Source organism: Rhinoraja longicauda, chromosome 15, assembly GCF_053455715.1.
Source record: "Rhinoraja longicauda isolate Sanriku21f chromosome 15, sRhiLon1.1, whole genome shotgun sequence".
Classification (NCBI taxonomy): Eukaryota; Metazoa; Chordata; class Chondrichthyes; order Rajiformes; family Arhynchobatidae; genus Rhinoraja; species Rhinoraja longicauda.
The window spans coordinates 44063263-44086038 of NC_135967.1; the positions used below are offsets into that span (position 1 = coordinate 44063263).

Below are 22776 nucleotides of genomic sequence, written 5' to 3' on the forward strand. Positions count from 1 at the left end.
AATGCACTCATTCTCTTGGAGTGCAGGACACCGAGAGGTAATCTTAAGGAGGTTTAGTTCAGAGTTACAGCATGGAAACTGGCCCACCGACCACCCTGTTCCATCACGCTCCATGTCATACCACTTTCTCATCCACTCCCTACACACTAGGACAATTTACAGAGGAAAATTAAACAGGATAGATAGAATTGCTCTGCCCGGACGGAGCCAACACAGAATCGGTGGGCCGAATGGCCTCTTTCTGTGCCACAATGATCCTACAATTTCCAAATTAAACCAATTTTGGACTGAAATCATACAGCACAAACCTACTGTTTGGAGTGGCAGAACTGTGCTGAATCTGTACTGAACATACAGTACAAAACTCTGAAAGAAAGCTCACCCTTCTGACAGCCCGTGGTATTTCAGATTCCGGTTGATCCTCGTCTGTAGTTACAAGCCCACAGTCAAAGAGGAAATCAACACCCGTATTAAGTTCCAATGGAGCTGGAAAATAAAGAGCAAAATGCCAGTGTTAACTGTGTGCGATAATACGTTAGAGTAGCTTTCAGCAACATATGGTTGACAGTATTGTTGGTAACTGATGTAAAGATAAACGTTTGGTGCTGTGATAAGCAAAACGCAGTGTGCTGGAGGAACTCAGTGTGTCGGGCGGCATCTGTGGAGGAATGGACAGGTGACGTCTCAGGTCGGGACTAGATCAGATTCAGAACAAAATACGGGTGAAGGGGCCTAAACTGAAAGGTCAAATGTCCATTCCATCCACAGATGCTGCCTGACCCACTGAGTTTCTCCAGCATCTTTTAGTTTAGAGATAGAGATACAGTGCGGAAACGGGCCCCGACTCCGCACCGACCAGTGATCCCCGTACACTAACACGGTATATGTGTCTTTGGAGTGTGGGAGGAAACTAAAGCACTCAGACAAAGCCCACGCAAGTCACGGGGAGAACGTACAAACTCCATTCAGACGGCACCCGTCGTCAGGATCGAACCCGGGTCTCTGGAGCTAAGTCAGCAACTCTTCCGCTGCACGACCATGCTGCCCAAAACTTTGTTTTGCTCAACGTTTAAGCATCTTGTGTCTTTCTCGTGTTGTGATAAGGTACAGGGACTGCCCTAAATGCATTCTGTGTTTTTCCAATTTATAAATGAAAATCATATTTCCAGAAAAGAGTGCAATTATATGTGCTTGTCACTGAAAGTAAGCATGCAAGTACAGCAGGCAGTGAAGAAAGCTAATGGCATGTTGGCCTTCATAACAAGAGGAGTTGAGCATAGGAGCAAAGAGGTCCTTCTGCAGTTGTACAGGACCCTGGTGAGACCCTGGAGTATTATGTGCAGTTTTGGTCTCCAAATTTGAGGAAGGCCATTCTTGCTATTGAGGGAGTGCTGCGTAGGTTCACGAGGTTAATTCCTGGGGTGGCGGGACTGTCATATGTTGAAAGACTGGAGCGACTGGGCTTGTATACACTGGAATTTAGGATAAGAGGGGATCTTATGGAAACATATAAGATTATTAAGGGATTGGACACGCTAGAGGCAGGAAACATGTTCCCGATGTTGGGGGAGTCCAGAAACAGGGGCCACAGTTTAAGAATAAGGGGTCATTTAGAATAGAGATGAGGAAAAACCTCTTCACCCAGAGAGTTGTGAATCTGTGGAATTCTCTGCCTCAGAAGGCAGTGGAGGCCGATTCTCTGGATGCTTTCAAGAGGGAGTTAGATAGAGCTCTTAAAGATAGTGGAGTCAAGGGATATGGGGAGAAGGCGGGAACGGGGTACCGATTGTGGATGATCAGCCATGATCACAGTGAATGGCTGTGTTGGCTTGAAGGGCCGAATGGTCTCCTCCTGCACCTATCGTCTATTGCTTGCTGCATTGTAGGTGGGTGACAAAGGAAGCAAAGACAAACCGATTTCCAGAGAATATCCTGGATTTTCCAGTGTCAGGGGTTGTGGGGAGAAGGCAGGAGAATGGGGTTAGGAGGGAGAGATAGATCAGCCATGATTGAATGGCGGAGTAGACTCGATGGGCCAAATGGCCTAATTTTGCTCCGATCACTTTTGAACATGAATGATGCGACGTCCTCCTTATCCAGAGACACAAGGAGAGGATTGGGACAGATGGGATTTCTCTGCAGCACTGCTTGAACCCATCGAGCAGAGCTTTCGCCTTGTGCCACGGCAACACAGAATAACCAAGTCTTCCAAATTCAACTTTCAACCACGATTCAGATCGGCAGCGCAGTAAGCTCTTGCAATAATGAACGTCTCCTTATAGTGGATTTTGGTTGTTGTTTCCACTGCACCGCCCCTTCCACTTCTGGCAGCCCCCCCGTGAGCTGGCGTCACGTGGCGGGAGCGGAGAGAGCAAGCAGCATGAAGGCGGCGTGTATAAATGTGCACACACATACACACATACGTATACGCACATGCTCTCATATATACGTATACGCACATGCTCTCATATATACGTATACACACATGCTCTCACATATACGCAAACACACTCTCATATACGTACACACTCGCATATACACAGGCACGCTCACATATACACATGCGTATACACATATATATACAAACATGCTCTCGCATACGTGTATACACTCATACGTATGCACACTCACATGTACGTATACACACTCTCATGTACACACTCACATATACACAGATGCATACACTCACATATACATACGTACACATACATATATACAAAATCAAAAATCAACACATACAATGGGAAAGAAAGTTACGCACGCCTACAGTACAATACATTATACGGACATTGTTATATCTTCGTAAATAAGGAGTTATAATAATTGCTGGTACTTACTTTTGGGAAAGTCTGCTTCCAAATCCTGTCCTGGTTCATCCAGGACATTGGCCATTTTAACTGCCATGGCCAACACATCATCTCTGGCGGGTCCAAACAGGTCACAGTCTTCTAGGAGGCCATCGGCACTCTGATTGCTGGCAAGATCTGGGTGATACAAGAAGCCATTACTTGCAAGTAACCTGCTTGATCAGGTGCACCATCCACCCTCCCAAGGCTCTGTTCCCTCACCTCCTTATCACCCAACCTTCCATACATCTTTGCCCATGCTACATAAACACACCATCTATGGCTCGCACTTCAACAATTTGTCTTTGGCAGCATTTCTGAAACCAGAACTATCAAAACCATTGCATTACATATAACATACTAGAGAATTATTTCACAAAATGCTGGAGTAACTCAGCAGGTCAGGCAGCATCTCAGGAGAGAAGGAATGGGTGACGTTTCGGGTCGAGACCCTTCTTCAGACTGAAGGTCTCGACCCGAAACATCACCCATTCCTTCTCTCCTGAGATGCTGCCTGACCTGCTGAGTTACTCCAGCATTTTGTGAAATAAATACCTGCGATTTGTACCAGCATCTGCAGTTATTCTCTTTAACGTAATAGACAGGTGTACATGGAACTGCAGATGCTGGTTTACAGAAAAAGACACAAAATGGTGGAGTAACTATAGTTTCATTTTGTCCCGGATCATAAAATATTAATACTGGAGTAATTCAGTGGGTCAGGCAGCATCCCTGAGGAACATGGATAGGTAATGTTCTGGGTCAGGACCCTTCTTCAAACCCTTCTTAGTCTGAAGAAGAGTCCCAAACCAAAACATCACCTTTCCATTTTCTCCAGAGATGCTATGCTGCCTGACTCACCGAGTTACTCCAGCATTTTGTGTCTTTATTCGGTAAAGACATCATTTGTAGTGCCTTGTTTCTACATTAAACTACAGAGCAGGCCTAATTTACACAGAGACATTTGTCTGAAGAAGGGTCTCGACCCGAAACGTGACCCATTCCTTCTCTCCAGAGATGCTCGCTGAGTTACTCCAGCATTTTGTGCCTGCTACCTACCAGAGTGTTGACCCTCGTACTATCCTTGATCAGACTTTGCTGGCTTTACCTTGCACCAAACGTTATTCCGTTATGTATCTATACATTGTAAATGGCTCGATTGTAATCATGTGTAGGAAAGAACTGCAAATGCTGGTTTAAATCGAAGACAGACACAAAATGCTGGAGTAACTCAGCGGGTCAGGCAGCGTCTCTGGAGAGAAGGAATGGGTGACATTTCGGGTCGAGCCTGAAGAAGGGTCTCGACCTGAAACATCACCCATTCCTTCTCTCCAGAGGTGCTGTGTGACCCACTGAGTTACTCCAGCATTTTGTGTCTACCTTTGATTGTAATCATGTGTTGTCTTTCCGCTGACCGTATAGCATGCAACAAAAGCTTTTCACTGTACCTCAGTACTTGTGACAATAAATTAGATTAGATTATAATCATGTATTCTCTTTCCTCTGACTGGTTAGCATGTAAGGGTGGCACGGTGGCGCAGCAGTAGAGTTGCTGCTTTACAGTGCTTTCAGCGCCAGAGACCAGGGTTCGATCCCGACAGCGGGTGATGTCTGTACGGAGTTTGTACATTCGCCCCGTGACCTGCGTGGGTTTTCTCAAAGATCTTCCGTTTCCTCCCACACTCCAAAGACGTACATGTTTGTAGGTTAATTGGCTTTCTATAAATGTAAATTGTCCCTAGTATGTGCAGGATAGTGTTAATATGCAGGGATTGCTGGTCGGTGCAGATTTGGTGGGACGAAGGGCTGATTTCTGCGCCAAATCTCTAAACAAAACAAAACAAAACACTTTTCACTGTACCTCGGTACACATGAAAATAAAATTTACTAAACTCAACTCAGAAGGGGTCACAAAATTGCTGGAGTAACTCAGCGGGACGGGCAACATCTCTGGATAGAAGGAATGGGTGACGTTTCGGGTCGAGACCTTTCTTCACTCAGAAGGGATTTGCAAAATGAAAATTTAACTTACCACATAGATCCGATGATGCTTTCTCCATTTCCTCAGCTTCTGCTATCATCTCGGCCATGGCCAGTATGTCAGCCTCAAATGGGTTTGAAGGGATTTTAACTTTCAGCTCCTCGATCGTCTCTACTATCTTATCAGCACTGTCTAAAGTGGTCGGAAGGAACATCGGAATGGGGACCTGGTTTACAAACCACACAACAGCTCGTTATCAAAGTAACATTTGGAGGCCCACTAACATTCTCACCACAAACATTTCTGTACACCGAAATGACTTGTATCTTATTGGCTTCATTTTAAAAAAATACATTTGAATGAAGTTAAATCTAAACCAACCCAAACTATCATAACTAAAACCACATGCAGACAATAATTTATGATAACCTCAGTTTTTCGTTTTGGTTTTCGAGATACAGCATGAAAACAGGCCCTTCGGCCTATCGAGCCCACGCCGAGACCATGATCACCTGTTCACACTAGTTGTCCCAATACACACGGGGGGGGGGGGGGGGGGGCAATTTACAGAGCTCAATTAACCTACAAGCCTGCATGTTTTAGGATGTGGGAGGAAACCAGAGCACCTGGAAAAAACCCCACCCGGGGTCATAGAAACATAGAAAATAGGTGCAGGAGTAGGCCACTCGAGCCAGCACTGCCATTCTATATGAAATCATGGCTGATCATCCAAAATCAGTATCTCGTTGGATGATCAGCCATGATCCCATTGAATGGCGGTGCTAGATTAAAGGGCCGAATGGCCTACTCCTGCACCTATTTTCTATGTTTCTATTCTCCTGCCTTCTCCCCATAACCGCCGACACCCATATCCCGTTTCCACGCTGTATCTCTAAAAGAAAAACTAATACAGGTGCTCCTCAACTTACGATGGGGTTACCTTCCGATAAACCCATCGTAAATCGAAAATATGGTAGGTGGAAAATGCATTTATTACACCTAACCTACCAAACATCATGGCAGTGGCAGTTCCCAATCGTGGCTGAATGGGAGCTGTGGCTCGCTGCCGTTGCCCGGCATCACCAGAGTATCGTACCGCACAAGACACTGCCAGTCTGAGCAACAGACAGGTATGTGCTACCGGGAAAAGCCCAGGGAAAAGATCAAAATTAAAAGTACGGCTTCTACTGAAATGTGTTTCCTCCCAAGGAAGGATATTCTTGCTATTGAGGGCGTGCCGCGTAGGTTTACTAGGTTAATTCCCGGAATGACGGAACTGTCGTATGTTGAAAGACTGGAGTGGCTAGGCTTGTATGCACTGGAATTTAGAAGGATGAGAGTGGAACTTATCGAAACATAAGATTATTAAAGGGTTGGACACGCTAGAGGCAGGAAACATGTTCCCAATGTTGTGGGAGTCCAGAACCAGGGGCCACAGTTTAAGAGTAAGGGATAGGCCATTTAGAACGGAGATGAGGAAAAACTTTTTCAGTCAGAGTTGTAAATCTGTGGAATTCTCTGCCTCAGAAGGCAGTGGAGGCCAATTCTCTGAATGCATTCAAGAGAGAGCTGGATAGAGCTCTTAATGATAGCGGAGTCAGGGGGTATGGGGAGAGGGCAGGAACGGGGTACTGATTGAGAATGATCAGCCATGATCACATTGAATGGCGGTGCTGGCTCAAAGGGCCGAATGGCCTACTCCTGCACCTATTGTCTATTGTCTATTTTGCACCATCGTAAGGTTGAAATATCGTAAGTCGAGGAGCATCTGTAACCACATTTGACTCAAAAGACGACGTGAAGCTTACCGGGATTGGCATCGAGAAAGGCACTGGGGTACTTTGACAATACATATGCATAGGCACTGGAATGAAGACTGGTACAGGGATGGGCACCACAATGAAGTGCGGCTTCCACTCCTCTTCTGGAACAGAAATCGGACAAGAGTTTTACAACTGTGTTCAAAAAACGCAAAGTTTCACAGAACGTATGAAATTACTGAAAATAAGACACAAAAGGCTAGAGTAACTCAGCGGGACAGGCAGCATCTATGGAGCGAAGGAATGGGTGACTTTTCGGGTCGAGACCCTCCTCCAGACTTGCTGATCAGAAATTACTTGATCGGATTTACTTGTTTTAAAGCTACTGCGCTTTGTGTGACCCGAAATGAGAATTTTTTCTTCTTACTAAAATTAACTTTCAGCTGCAGAATGAAGTTTCGATTTCTACAGATTCCTTTCCCAGATAATAATACAACAAAAAGCAATTGACACATGATTTTATACGTCAAGATTCAGAACTGTATCAAGCGAGAAACAAAATGCATCGAATAATGAAGAATTTTCATAAACGCCGGTAGACAAACCTGGGTTGTTTTCACTGTGATGCTGGAGATTGAGGGGGTGATAGAGGCACGGAAAATCACGAGAGGTATGGGTAGGGCAAACTATCAGGTAGACTAGGATTAATATGCTCAATCTTAAGGACATAAGTGATAGGAGCAGAATTAGGCCATTCGGCCTATCAAGTCTACTCTGCCATTTTATCGTGGCTGATCTATCTCTCCATCCTAACCCCATTCCCCTGCCTTCTTTCCATAACCCAACGCCCGTAATAATCAAGAATTGCCTTAAAAATGTCTATTGACGGACTTCACAGCCTTCTGTGGCAAAGAATTCCAGATCCACCACCCTCTGACTAAAAAAATTCCTCCTCATCTCCTTCCTTCAAGACCGTCCTTTAATTCTGAGGCTGTGACCTGTGGTTCTAGGCTCTCCCACTAGTGGAAACATCCTCTCCACAACCACTCTATCCAAGCCTTTCACTAATCTATGTCAATGTTACAATATCCAAAGGTCTCAAAAGAGACCTTTCACTTTACAATAGTAATCAGCAAAGATACTAGAGCAGAGCAAGATAGACCACTCGACCGTAAAAACCATAGTATGTCACAGCGCCATTTCAGTCGGCAGAAACTTGCAGAAACATTTTAAAAGAAAAACAACAAAAATATGTGAATTGATAGATGAGATATATTCTGCATTTTTATGGTATCATCACTCATACTGTTCCCCCAAAACACTGCGAGAGGCAAAGCGAACGGCGGGTCTTGCTTACTAAAATGGCGGACGTTACGCTCCTTTGCGTACTACACTCCAGTACACGTGATTTCGATGGAGTGGTTCATCTTGCTCCTCTAGTATCTTTGATAATCAGCTATATTCTGTCTGTGAGCTATACTCAGCGGGTCAGGCAGCGTCTCTGGAGGACACGGAGAGGCGACGTTTCAGGTCGGGACCATACTGTCTCAAACCAACAATCGGCCCATGGGAACCGCCCTGCTTGGTGTCATCTGCTTGCCAGCCCTGATTCGTCCTGGTCTTTTCCTGCTTCCAGTTCCTCCCCTCTGGTCAGACTGAAGAAGGGTATCAGTGGATATTTGTAGAGCAGACATCGACAGATTATTGATTAGTACAAGTGTCAGGGGTTATGGGGAGAAGGCAGGAGAATCGGGTTGAGAGGGATAGATTCAGCCATGATTGAATGGCAGAGTACACTTGATGGGCCGAATAGACTAATTCTGCTCCTAGAACCTATGACCCGAAATATCAGCTGTCAATGTTCTCCAGAGCTGCTACCTGACCCGCTGAGTTACTCCAGTACTCTGTATCTATCTTTGGTATAAACAGCCATCAGGCTATTAAAGGCCACAACCTCCAAATATGCACTGAACTACATGGACTTGGGGGCATTGGTTGGGTCTTTTTGCACTATATTGTGCGTCTGTGTGTGTGTGTGTGTGTGTGTGTGTGTGTGTGTGTGTGTGTGTGTGTGTGTGTGTGTGTGTGTGTGTGTGTGTGTGTGTGTGTGTGTGTACATATACAGGCACTATACTTTTTTTTTCTCGTTTATTTTATTATTTACAAAATACTATGTTTACATATTCTGCAGTGCTGCTACAAGTAAGAATTTCATTGTTCTATCTGGGACATAATGACAACTCTTGATGCGCCGTTCATAAGTCATAGTAGAATTAGGCCATTCGGCCCATCGAGTCTACTCCGCCACTCAATCATGGCTGATCTCTGCCTCCTAATCCCATTTTCCTGCCTTCCCATAACCCTTGACACCCATTCTAATGAAGAATTTGTCCATCTCTGCTGTAAAAATATCCACTTACTTGGCCTCCGCAGCCCTCTGTGGCAGTGAGTTCCACAGATTAACTAAAGAAGTTCCTCCTCTCCTCCTTTCTAAAAGAGCGTCCTTTAATTTTGAGGCTATGTCCTCAGGTCCTAGACTCCCCCTAGTGGAAACATCCTCTCCACATCCACTCTATACAAACCTTTCACTATTCGATGTCAATGTTACAATATCCAAACTTCCATCCCCTTGCGGGGACTGTGCGGGTCGGTCGGGGACGAGCTGTCTGTCCGTGAGCGTGGGGAAGAGAGTGGAAGTTTTGTTGCCTCCATCACAGTGAGGGGGTGTTTGGAGTCACTGTGATGGATGTTTGTGTTGGGGTCGTGTGTCTTGTGTTCTTTTTTTTTTTTGTGTGACTGCTGGAGATGTAATTTCGTTCGGTACCTCGGTACCGAATGACAAATAAAGCTCTGTATTCAAAGTTCTCAAGGGGGGTATAATTCACCTTTCCATATTTATTGTTATGTTTTTATTGTATTTCATCTTCGGCTTGATTACTTACCTGTTTGACATCCTTTGGACTTCATTTCGGGTTTACAGGAGATGCCCTTGTTCTGAGTCAAGGGTTTGCACAGTATTGCCTTATTCTTCAGTGTAACAGGAGGTGGAGAGGGTGGTGAAGGAGGTGGCAGTGGAGGTGGTGGTGGCGGCGGTTGTTTTGATGACCGAGTCTGTACAGATGCCTAATAAGGAATAGTTCAAAATTAGAAAGACACAGGACCGTTATCAAACCATTGGAAAATTGAACAGGCTTATTTTTACCCGCAAATACGGATAAATATAATCACACGTGAAACTGCAACGGAAGAGAAGAGGAGGAAATTTTCAAGCTGAATTTTGTTTTGGTCCGAGACCAAAAATTTGATCTCGGCCAAATTCAGTCGCGGGGTCACGGGAACCAAAGCATAAAGCCGCCCTTCCATGGCGCTGTTCCAAATAACTTTCTGGCAATGCCCGCTCATGTGTACCTGTGTGGTCATCGAGGAGACGGCAGAGTCAGGTTGAACTGTGCTCTCTCCATCACCTTCACTGCCCAATCTTGCCCGAGACTGACCACTGGGCAAGGTGCCAGAGATTTCCTTGCAATCACAAGTCAACCCCAGAGTGGGTTAGTAGGGTTAAAATGTGGGGGGGTGGGGGGAGAGAAGGAAGGAGATGGGGGGGGGGGGGGGGAAGAAGGAAGGAGATGGGGGTGGGGGAGAAGGGGGAGGGAAATGGAAAAAAAAAACACATTGATAATTTGTCAAAGAATATATGGAATGTAACTAAATGTTATGAAAGCTACAAGGAGACAACAAAAGAAACACATGTAACATTCCCAATCCCAGATCCCGCACTTCACAACTTTTGTTTTTAAATACAAAACTTTAGTAATTGTGTGTATTTTTTTATAAACAAATTTCAGATCTCTGTAATAAACAAATGTATCATATTTTGCCCCCCCCCCCCCTCGGCACCTAATGAAACACGGTGTCTCTTCACTGTTCGTCAATTGAACGCGCTGCATTTTGTACATGTAGTGTGGCGATCACCATTTTGTCTAACACCTTACAGCTGTGGAGGCGAATTGAGAAAGTCACAAGGCTTTCCACCCTCTTCCCACCCCCCCCCCCCCCCCCCCCCCCCAGAGTCCTTATCATCATGAATCGAACACCGAGTCTCCACCATAACCCAGTGGTAAGCAGTAGACCAGCAACCCACTTGACAGCACAGACAGAAGAGGACTATAAACCCCCTCCCCTGTCTGCAATCATTGGCTATTCACCTCCAATTAAGTCAAGTTAAAAAAATAACAAAAATCGGGTAGAATTGTCTTTTTTTTGTGTGTTAAAAATCGAAATTTCAATCTCAAACAGCTGCAGGACAGAAGGAAGAAACTCCGTGATTAAACACGCACAGAATTGCTCTCCATTCCGTTTTGAACAAAATTTTCTAGATGCAAATAACACTTCAGGTTTTTCAGCTCGTTGCCATCTTCCCCTTCCCGGGAGGGGGGGGGGGGGGGGAATGGGGATGGGGTAAGTGCACCTTTGTAAGAAACTCACAATAAAAGCAGTTAATGCCTTAAAAACTGAAATACAAACAAAATATGCTTAAATACACAATTCTGATGAAGAGTCAAATCTGAAACTTTACCTATTTTTCGCTTTCAGATGTTGAATGGCCTGCACTCTTCCAGCATTTTTGTTTTTGTTTTTATTTCAGATATTCAGCATTCACACTGCTTTTTTTACCAATGCTTTGCTGATTAACTCCTTAATAAATAAAAGTTATATAAAATAAATGGTTAATAATGGATTTGAAGGTAGGATAAGCACAAAGATAAATCAAATGCTCCATGGAACAGTGTGATTCTTTCAATGCTGGGACTGCACAGGGTTGCTGACTAGATTTAAGCGAGAAATATAAATACAAGATAGAAACGGTAGAGTTTTGTTCAATTATCTCTGGAGACCATTATATTTTGCAGAACTTTCCCCTCTTATGATTACACTGTTGGCATGGAATCCTTCACAGGTCAGATTGCACAAGGCGGTGGAAGCAGTGAGATTAAATCAGCCATTAATATCGTTCCTTGTTCAATCTTACACTTGTGCATCCATGATGCTTTTATGTAGTGGTACGCAGAAAAAAAAAATCAGAAACAAAATCTCACATTCTGCAGAATAGCACAAAGCGAAAGCAAATGTAGAGGATTAAAGTGATTAAACAAAAAATCATTAACACTGCAGCTGCCTGACTGGTGATCACACATGCTCAACCTGCCTGGAAAGTACAGAGTGCATCCAACTTACAAGGGACCCTCTCTAACGATGGAACCAACTCCTTAAAGCTGTGAATGGAATATGGAACATACCTTGGAGCTCAAGAGTTCAATCCCACAAGTGTTCAGCTAGCACCCGGGACATGGGAGGAAGCATACTGATTGTGGCGTTAAAATGGCAAAAAAAAACACACTTCAATCCATTCCTATGGTAGGTGGAAGATCATTCAAAACGAAAAAGCGTTACTTACTTCAAATTTCGTGGGAGAGGGAGTCGGAGAGGGGATCGGAGACGTCGCATTCTTAGACTCCTGCGTCTCATCTGCAAACAAAAGACACAGATTGTTTGAAACAAACTGAGCCGATGTTTGTGAATGTGCACATTAGAGTGTGCGCACAATTGTGGGTGTGCAAGTTTGCAACAAAAAAAAACAAAAAAACCTCAGTTTAAGTAGTCAACTTGCAAAAAATAAATAAAATAAAATAATAATTTGCCCACATTAACGTGGAAATCTTTTGAGGTCACCACGGCACATCTCTGTAACTGCATTCGTTCTGCGCTGATTGTGCGATATGTGCACGGCACACTACAAATCAGAGGCTCTGGGACAACACACAAGGTGTAATCATCTTCCCTTTCAGAAAATATTCCACAACATGTTCAATGCATTTGTTTGCACGACTAAATGAAAACAAAAACATTCTTCTGAAATGTCGGCAATTGAATGAACGGGCTCAGGAGGATATTTGGGGGGCGCAGACTGACATTGGGGGTGGATGTGGGTTGGGGTGGGGAAGAGAGAACAGGTCTCTATGCTACTCTGAAAATGAGTTTGGGCTGCATCGTACAAGTACCTACCAGGCAAGAGGCCACACACAGAACAGAACTACAGAGTTAGTTGCAAACTGAAACTTAAAACAAGGCATGCGACCAAAAACTGGAGCTAGGAATTACTGCACTCACACAATAAAAGAGAATGCATGCAAAAAGGATCTTCTACCTAATCCATGCAAAATAAAACTCAACATTGCCATGTACAAGCTAAAACACAATTCCCCTGTCGCACCATTCTACCGTACACAAATCAAGCAGCAGGTTCATTGTTCAAAAGGAACATTTCTCAGGTGGTTAAACGCACACCAGTGTCAAAATCATTACATTTGCTAAAACCGGTGAAGGCAATTGAACTGTTCTCAAAGACAAAGGCAAGAGTCCCACAATTATAAGTCTCTTATTGCGACACACACATCTTAGATTAACATGCCTATGAATCAGGACTTCTAACATCTCAAGCCCACGCACCAGCTGGTGTGTAATGGGCAAGAAATCAGAGTCAGACACTCTTCAAAGTGAAGTTGAGGATATGAAACATCAGGACCGTAGACAACCCCAAGAGGGACAAGAGACATCAGCAACATCCTCTCACTGCTCCCCCCCCTGTGATCCCGCCTGCTCTCCAATTGTCAGAGTGAGGCCCAACGCAAACTGGAGAAACAGTACCTCATATTTCGCTTGGGCAGCTTACACCCCAGCGGTAGAACATTGACCTCTCTAACTTGATGTAACCCCTACTTTCCTTCTCTCCCCTGTTCTCAGATCAGTCTTACTGTCTCTGCCTACATGTTATCTCCGTTTGCTTTGTTGTTACTTTCTCCCAACAATGATCTATTCCACATTTGCCTTGATCTCCATTCCGTGTCCTGTTTTCAAAACCTTGCACTTCCTTATCTATGTAACGCAGAACGCACCATGGGAACTACACTCGCCCCCCCTGCAGGACCTATACATCAGGAGGTGCAGATCCAGAGCCAGCAACATTATGGGGGACCCCTACCACCCCAGCAACGGACTGTTCCAGATGCTACGGTCAGGCAAACGCCTCCGCTGTCACGCTGTGAAAACGGAGCGGATGAGACGGAGTTTCTTCCCACAGGCCATCAGGACTGTTAACTTTTACAACTCCAGGGACTAAATTTTGTCTTCTCTATATTAACTTTATTTATATGCTGTAACTGTAATTCTTTTTTGTGCACAATCCGCAGGCATTGCCACTTTCATTTCACTGCACATCGTGTATGTGTATGTGACAAATAAACTTGACTTGACTAAAGAAGTCTAAAGAAGGGTCTCAACCTGAAACGTCACCCGTTCCTTTTCTCCAGAGATGCTGCCTGTCCCACCGAGTGACTCCAGCATTGTGCGTGTATCTCAAGATGGACAGAGCTGATCAGATCGCTGTCTTTGCCCAGCAACTCAAAGCTTTCACACCCGCATCCACACTCGAAGGGCCGAATGGCCTCCTCCTGCACCTATTGTCTATTGTCTATTGCATTCCGACCGGCACCAGGCAGCCAATCAAAGAATAAAGCTGCAGGAACTCTTTCCAGATGGAAAACTGAAGGAACACAACCATCTTCATGTGCGTGGTTCCATCAGAAAGAATGAGGGAGCAGAGGAGATCTGTTGTGGACCAACCACGTTGATGCAACAGCTGCCCAGCGGTAGAGTTGCTGCCTCGCAGCGCCGGAGACCCGGGTTCGATCCCGACTACGGGTGCTGTCTGTACAGAGTTTGTAAATTCCCCCCGTGACCTGCGTGGGTTTACTCAGAGATCTTTGGTTTCCTCCCACACACCAAAGACATACAGGTTTGTAGGTTAAGTGGCTTGGTGCATGTGTAAATTGTCCATAGTGTGTGTAGGATAGTGTTAATGCGTGGGGATCGCTGGTCGGTGCGGACTCGGTGAACCCCGACTGCATCTCTAAAACTAAACTAAAACTGCCAAGGCTGCCTCTACTTCCTGAGCAGAACGAGGTATTTTGGCAAGTCGCCAATGACGTACAAACTTCTACAGAACATGTGACAATTGTAAACCTAAAGCTTCTCTGTGACCCATCTGTGATTAAAAAAAACACCTCATGACCCTCTGGCTCGCTATCAATGGAGTCATCAGGGAAGTCAAAGTGGAACACAGAAGGGGCTCGACCCAAAACGTCACCCATTCCTTCTCTCCAGAGATGCTGCCTGTCCTGCTGAGTTACCCCAGTATTTTGCCTCCGTCTTCAGTGTAAACCAGCATCTGCAGTTCCTTCTTACACTCTACTCCAACTTTGAACAACCTCAGACCTGAGTCCCAACAGGAAACAAGCCAATTTCCCCATGGTGGTTTCGAACACAACCCCTGGAAAGGTGTATGTGGCATAAACGAAAAAAGAAAGCAAACTCTTGTTGCAATGAGAATAGGCACAAAATACCAAAGTAACTTAGTGGGACAGGCAGCATCTCTGGAGAAAAGGAATGGGTGGCTTTTTGGGTCGAGACCCTTCTTCAGACTGAGTCAGGGAAGAGGGAAACAAGAGGTACAGAATAAATCAGAGACGGCACTGATGACCAAAGAAAGGTGGTGCCCACAATGGTCCATTGTTGGCTGTGGAAAAGGTGATAATGAAGGGATACGACCAGTGAAACTAGCAGGACAAGGATGGACGGAGAGAGGGGGAATGCAAGGGTTACTTGAAATTAAATCAATATTCAGACTGCTGGGTTGTAAGCTGGCCAAGTGAAATACGAGGGGCTGTTCCTCCAATTTGTGTGTGGCCTCACTCTGGCAGTGGAGAAGGCCCATGACAGAAAAGTCAGTGTGGGAACAGGAAGGGGAGTTAAAATGTTTGGTAACCAGGGATCGCCAAGACCAAGGCGGACTGAGCGAAGGTGCTTTATGTTCAGCAGAGACATCATGGGCCAAAAGGGCCTGCTCCCATAATGTACTTTTCTATGTTCCATGTTCTATTTGAGTCCTGAAGAAATGCTTGGTACGACCTGGACAGGACAAGCACTGAATTTCCTCAGCGGTGCAAGTGCCCACTCCCCTAATCCATGCATTGGTATTTGTCAGATAACACACAGCAAGTAAGAACGTCCACATAATGTGTGTTAAGGACACAGATAACTATGTCTTGGAGCACAGGAGGAAATAGGATGATCTTGAAGTGCTCAAAATGCATAGAAGCGTACTCCAGCATTTTATGTCCATCTTCGGGATAAACCAGCATCTGTAGTTCCTTCCTACGGAGATTACGAAGGGTTCTTTTCACAAATGGCCAGATTCAAAAGAATTATTCTCCTTCAATCCCAAGATAAGTGCAAGACGTGAACCCCACCAAGACATCCACCATGGACCCAACCCCATTGCAGATTAGACTGCAAGGAAGTCTATGACACGGAACCATCTATCCATTGCTATATTGATCCAACTTCCACAGGTTCCCTGGAGTTAATCATTGACTCCATGTACACTTTATGCTGCCTCGGCAAAGGACAAGTCTCACCACGGTCACTCTCTCTTCACCCATCTAGCAAAAGGCTAGATATTCTTGTTATTGAGGGCGTGCAGCGTAGGTTCACTAGGTTAATTCCCGGAATGGCGGGACTGTCGTACGTTGAAAGGCTGGAGCAATTAGGCTTGTATACACTGGAATTTAGAAAGATGAGGGGGGATCTTATTGAAACATATAAGATAATTAGGGGATTGGACACATTAGAGACAGGAAACATGTTCCCAATGTTGGGGGAGTCCAGAACAAGGGGCCACAGTTTAAGAATAAGGGGTAGGCCATTTAGAACGGAGATGAGGAAGAACTTTTTCAGTCAGAGAGTGGTGAAGGTGTGGAATTCTCTGCCTCAGAAGGCAGTGGAGGCCAGTTTGTTGGATGCTTTCAAGAGAGAGCTGGATAGAGGTCTTAAGGATAGCGGAGTGAGGGGGTATGGGGAGAAGGCAGGAACGGGGTACTGATTGAGAGTGATCAGCCATGATCGCATTGAATGGCGGTGCTGGCTCAAAGGGCTGAATGGCCGCCTCCTGCACCTATTGTCTATTGTCTAAGGCATAAAGCCACGAAAACCCACATCTCCAGATACAGGGAGTTTCTTCCCAACTGTTATCAGGCAACTGAACCGTTCTATCAACAACTAGAGAGCGGTCCTGAGCTACCATCTACCTCATTGGAGACCCTGGGATTCCCTATTTGGACTTTACTGGACTACATCTTACACCAAACGTTATTTCCTTTATCCTTTGCCCCGCCCCCTCCCCTGACATCAGTCTGAAGAAGGGTCTCGACCCAAAACGTCACCCATTCCTTCTCTCCCGAGATGCTGCCTGACCCGCTGAGTTACTCCAGCATTTTGTGTCTACTTTCCTTTATCATATATCTGTGCACTGAGGATGGCTCAATTGTAATCATGTATAGTCTTTCCGCTAACTGGTTAGCATGCAACTAAAGCTTTTATAGACAATAGGTGCAGGAGGAGGCCATTCGGCCCTTCGAGCCAGCACCGCCATTCAATGCGATCATGGCTGATCATTCTCAATCAGTACCCCGTTCCTGCCTTCTCCCCATACCCCCTGACTCCGTCACTGTGCCTCGGTACGTGACAATAAACCAAACTACATTAATCTACAGTCTGAGTAGGAAAGGACTTTCATAGTCTAATGTTAAAAACTAAGATCCTTCCGACCTCAGCAAACAGACATGGCACTCTGTCATGGACCACAATGGTCCAAAGAAGACTCTCAAAGAAAACATGGCTTTGACTGCAACATCAAGCCAATTGCAGTTAGCACGAGTGAAACACTAGCCCCAATAACTACTCGCCGTCCAACAAGCACAGGAAGAAATCAGTCTGAAGAAGGATCTCGACCCTGAACGTCACCCATTCCTTCTCTCCAGAGATGCTGCCTGCCCCGCTGAGTTACTCCAGCATTTTGTGTCTATCTTCAGTTTAAACCAGCATCTGCAGTTCCTTCTGACACAGGAAGAAACACCTTCACATCTCAAAATTTGCCAGGTAGTAGAGAAAAATTTGCCTTCTATGTCACATTCATCATCGTCCAAATTATTGATAGCACGATTCACAAAATACATGGACAGAACAGGAAACGTATCCACACATTCGTGAGGATGATAGAATCTTGATTCATACGGGTGCCGGGGTTATGGGGAGAAGGCAGGAGAATGGGGTTGAGAGGGAAAGAGAGATCAGCCAAGATTGAATGTCAGAGTAGACTTGATGGAGAACATAAACGACATGCCTCAGCATCCTGTCCTCTTCCTTCAAATTAATTTTACCCATCTACAGGCTAAAGAAGGCTCTCGAGTCGAGACCCGAAGCGTCACCCATTCCTTCCCTCCAGAGACGCTGCCTGCCCAACTGAGTTACTCCAGCATTTTGTGTCTATCCAGTCAGTTCCTTCCAACACACATAACACGACAGTTTGGAGTGAGCCACAAGACAGCATTTCTGAGGGGTTTTCTTGCTATCCTTAACAGCAAAAGTGGACGGTCTTACGGTATAAAAATACCATTCAAACCAATGCCACAAATCCTTCTGCTGGCTGGTTAGGATGCCACAAAAGCTTTTCACTGGACCTCAGTACACGTGATAATAAAATAAATATGTGGATGCCCGACAGTTTCTTGAGGTCGGCACATATTGTTGATTAAATTTGCTCCCACATTTAATTTAATGTTAATTTACTGCCCTTTAGTTTAAACCGAAACAATATTCACTGCTTTTATTTTTACAAGAAAGCAGAATTCACCTTTAAATGAAACCCCCGGTACTGAAGAAATGCCAAGTACATGCGCTGTGCAGGTTATTTTATTGGATTATAACCATTATATCCCAGAACCAGTTATTGGCACAACAGCAATTGGTAATTTAAATCAGTATGATTTTTTTTTAAATTCTTCAAAGCTGGAAGGAGTAAGACAGTATTCGTAACAGTGACTACAAAACCATGGACTGCTGTCGAAGTCTACCTTGGGCAATGCAGTCCTGGCAGTGGTATATCCCTTCAACTACAATTAAAGTCACAAATTTAATGAAATGCACAGAAAAATAGGTGCAGGAGTAGGCCATTCAGCCTTTCGAGCCAGCACCACCATTCAATATGATCATGGCTGATCATCCAAAATCAGTCCCCCGTTCCTGCTTTCTCCCCATATCCCTCGATTCCGTTAGCCTTAAGGACTACATCTAAATCTCTCTTGAATACATCCAGTGAATTGGCCTCCACTGCCTTCCGAGGCAGAGATTTACACAGAATGTAGCGTGTCAGAAGTGGGATTCGAACCCACGCCTCCAGTTGGAGACCAGAACACCCGCTTGACACCAAAGGACTTTATTCCTCGAGTCTGGCGCCTTAGACCACCCGGCCACCCGGACATACATCAGAATGAATAATCATTCTAATACCTTGCAATCTCAGTTAAAAACGTAATTTCATCACTCCAGAATTATTTACAAGCTTCTTTTATGTGATTTTGGTACATGAGTCCACAACGTTTGATTCAAAGATCACTGCGGAACATTTCCTAAATGCAAGGTAGACACAAAATGCTGGAGTAACTCAGCGGGACAGGCAGCATCTCCGGAGAGAAGGAATGGGTGACGTTTCGGGTCGAGACCCTTCTTCAGACTGAAATCAGGGGAGTGGGCGGGACAGAGATAGAATGTAGTCGGACACAGTAAGACTGGCGGGAGAACTGGAAAGGGGGAGGGGATGGAGAGAGAGGGAAAGCAAGGGCTATTTGAAGTTAGAAAACTCAATGTTCATACCGCTGGGGTGCAAGCTACCCAAGCGAAATACGAGGTGCTGTTCCTCCAAATATGCGCTGGGCCTCACTCTGACAATGGAGGAGGCCCAGGGCAGAAAGGTCAGATTGGGAATAGGAGGGGGAGTTATAAAGTGCTGAGCAACCAGGAGATCAGGTAGGTTAAGGCGGACTGAGCGGAGGTATTCAGCGAAACGATCGCCGAGCCTGCGCTTGGTCTCGTCGATGTACAGGAGCCACCTTGCCGCCCAACAGTGGCTTAAGGCTGTGGCACAACACCAACAATGAACACTAAACATTGCCCTAGTCAACAATGCGTACATACTATAGAGAGGTAACACATCTAGCAATGTTTCACCCGAAAAAGTTTTACAGATCAATATTCCCCCAAATTTATCCAACTCCGAAAAACCAAATCGCAAGAAGGCAGGTGGTTATTTTTTTTTACTACTTGGAGGGCACTGTATAACGTTTCATGTGCACTGTGAAACACGTCACGCTAATCCTAGTTAAAGATGCCGAAACAAAGACAAAGACCAAATATTGCAAAGATAGACAGTGCTAGAATAACTGATCAGGTCAGGCAGCATCTCTGGAGAAAAGGGATAGGTGGCGTTTCAGGTCGGGAATTTTGCATTGTTTAATTCACACCTATTTGAGCTTTAGGATCCATCAATTTTTGTATTCATTTTAATATCACTCCGGGTCTATTTTATTAAAACAATTAACATGTTCTGAGTTTAGACGTCATTAGCCAAATCCTTGCATCAATCAATAGTTTCTCCAGCAATCCATATAATTGAGCGCATTTTGTGAATTTAATGAACAGCAAACTGAAAACACTAAAAGCTAAATTATAAGACAATCAAACAGGATTCTGTGTGAACATATCAGGTGAAGGCCTGTGCAACTGCATTCCTACTAAAGATAGACACAAAATGCCGGAGTAACTCAGGGGGACAGGAAGCATCTTTGGGGAGAAGGAATGGGAGACGTTTCGGGTCGAGACCCTTCTTTAGACTCTCGATCGAAAACGTCACCCACTCCTTCTCTCCAGAGATGCTGCCTGTCCTGCTGAGTTACTCCAGCATTTTGTGTCCATCTTCAGGTTAAATCAGCATCTGCGGTTCCTTCCTACTGCATTTCCACGAAAGCTACTCTTTAAAAATTCTACGGAGATAAAAATAGCATTCACGTCCTTGCAGATAAAAGATCAGCCTTCATCCTTTAAATGTTTAGTTTAGTTTAGAGATACAGCGTGGAAACAGTCCCTTCGGCCCACTGTGTCCCATAGTTCCTACACACACCTGGGACAATTTACTGAAGCCAATTAACCTACAAACCTGCACGTCTTTGGAATATGGGAGGAAACTGGAGCATTAGGGGGAAGAAAAAAACCCCACACCCGACCACAGGGGGAACCTGCAAATTCCACACAGACAGCACCCGTGCTCAGGATCAAACCAAGGCACCTCCGGCGCTGTGAGGCAGCAACTCTACCGCTGCATCACTGGCAGAATAACAAACATCAAAGCATGGGAGGTGGGGGGGGGGGGGGGGGGGGGAGAAAACAATTCTTGGTGAGAACTTGGCTGGCTTCCAATAAATTTGTTAATACCTCCACCAGAAGAGAGGAGATATTAAAGATAATCACAGTTATGGATACTTGCAATATGTTTTGCAATTTCACAGGTTGAACTTGCACAACAGACTGAGAGACTATGACTGCACTCAGTCACGTTTGGTTCACTGGTATCACTGTCACCCAAGCCAGATTGCATGCTTCACGATAAGAGTATATAATCGCGGCAGATACTACATACAGTCTAGCACTGTGAGAAGTAGAATGTGTGTTGGGATCAAACATCAAACAGAGATTCAGATTTACTGCAAAAACAAAATCCAACGATACTATCTGAGGGCTGTGAAAATTCTCCTGCTGTCCTACCCTACCCTTAGTGATCAACCAGGCCTGTCAAACACATTTTTGGACTTGACTTGGTTATGATCAAATTGAATTTTATTTGCCGCAAGATTTTAAAAATATGGGGCATCCTGTGAAGGCTCTCATGAAAAACATGTACTTTAGTTTAGAGGTACGGCGTGGAACCAGGTCATTCGGCCCACCGTGTCCGCGCCGACCAGCGATCCCTGCACACGGGATCTAACGATTTCTTTTTACAATTTTACCGAAGCCAATTAACCTACAACCCAAACATCTTTGGAGTGTGGGGGAAACCTGGAGAAAACCCACGCACATCATGGGGGAAACATACAAACTCTACAGACAGCATCCGTTGTCAGGGTCGAACCCAGGTCCATGGCGCTGTAAGGCCGCAACTCTACTGCTGTGCCACTCTTCTGCCCTTCAATGCCATGATTAGAGAGGGTGGTTGGGGGGAATTTATTTTATGTAATTATTAAGTTGGCAATTATCATTCTAGCACTATTGTTACAGGGCAAACCCATGGTTCATGCCTGGTTCATACTCAGAAGGAATGGGTTAAGTGCCACTGTTAAACCACTCCAGCACCCCTCAGCAGTCAAAATAAAGGACTTGGACCCTTTCCTCTCCCCATTTCCTGTCAACATGTGCATGAATTCCTAACTAACCCAAAAGGGCAGCAGGGGGGAAATTCTTTATAAGCAATGATAAAATAACTTTTTAAAAAATCAAAAGTCAATGGAGTTTAGGTTTTTTTGAAGAGGCAGGTGGGGAATCAAAATGAGTGTCAGCAAATGATGGCCAAGCTAACCATTCTTCAGAATAAGATTGTACGCTCTGCCTGTGGAGCTTGTATGTTCTCCACGACTGCCTGGTTATTTTCCAGGTGTTCCTGTTTCCTAGCTAGTAGAGTTGCTTCCTTACAGCGCCAGAGACCCGGGTTCGATCCCGACTATGGTGCTGTCTGTACGGAGTTTGTACGTTCTCCCCGTGACCGCATGGGTTTTGCCCAAGTACTCCGGTTTCCTCCCACTCCAAACTCATGTATATATACGTCAATTGGCTTTGATACATTGCCCAAAGTGTGCAGGATAGAACCAGAGTCCACGTGATTAATGGTCGGTGTGGACTCTGTGGGTCTAAGGGCCTGTTCTCACACTATCTCTGAGCTAAACTAATAAGCGTGCAATTGGGAAAATGGTGGGGGTAAATGCAATTAAGATTGCAATAATCGTAAAAGCAGAGCTGCAGCAGTTTTTGAGAAGAGGATGATTAAATTATTGGCTGCAACAGTGCCTGAGTATGCCTCTACAGTCGCAAGTTTACTACAATATTATTCAGTTCAAGATTGGCTTTCATCTGGTGCTCAATAGTTGGAAAGGACACAGAGAAGATTTACAAGGGTGCTGCCAGGACTATAGGG

General features: G+C 45.0%; 1 protein-coding gene and 1 non-coding gene across 2 annotated transcripts in view; both read right to left on the minus strand.

Moving 5' to 3' along the window:
* Positions 1-22776, minus strand: part of LOC144600693 (zinc finger MYM-type protein 3-like) — an 89842-nt gene that overhangs the window by 14951 nt on the left and 52115 nt on the right. The window contains exons 14-19 of the mRNA XM_078412583.1: positions 12043-12113; positions 9530-9710; positions 6636-6751; positions 4879-5053; positions 2838-2984; positions 383-486 (exon numbers count right to left, since the gene is read on the minus strand). Coding sequence (XP_078268709.1) covers positions 383-486; positions 2838-2984; positions 4879-5053; positions 6636-6751; positions 9530-9710; positions 12043-12113 — 794 coding nt within the window. The remainder of the gene's footprint in view (positions 1-382; positions 487-2837; positions 2985-4878; positions 5054-6635; positions 6752-9529; positions 9711-12042; positions 12114-22776) is intronic.
* trnas-cga (transfer RNA serine (anticodon CGA)) lies at positions 18907-19019 on the minus strand. Its single transcript has 2 exons — positions 18982-19019; positions 18907-18952 (listed from the first exon to the last, which is right to left on the minus strand). It is a non-coding gene; the product is annotated as a tRNA-Ser (tRNA).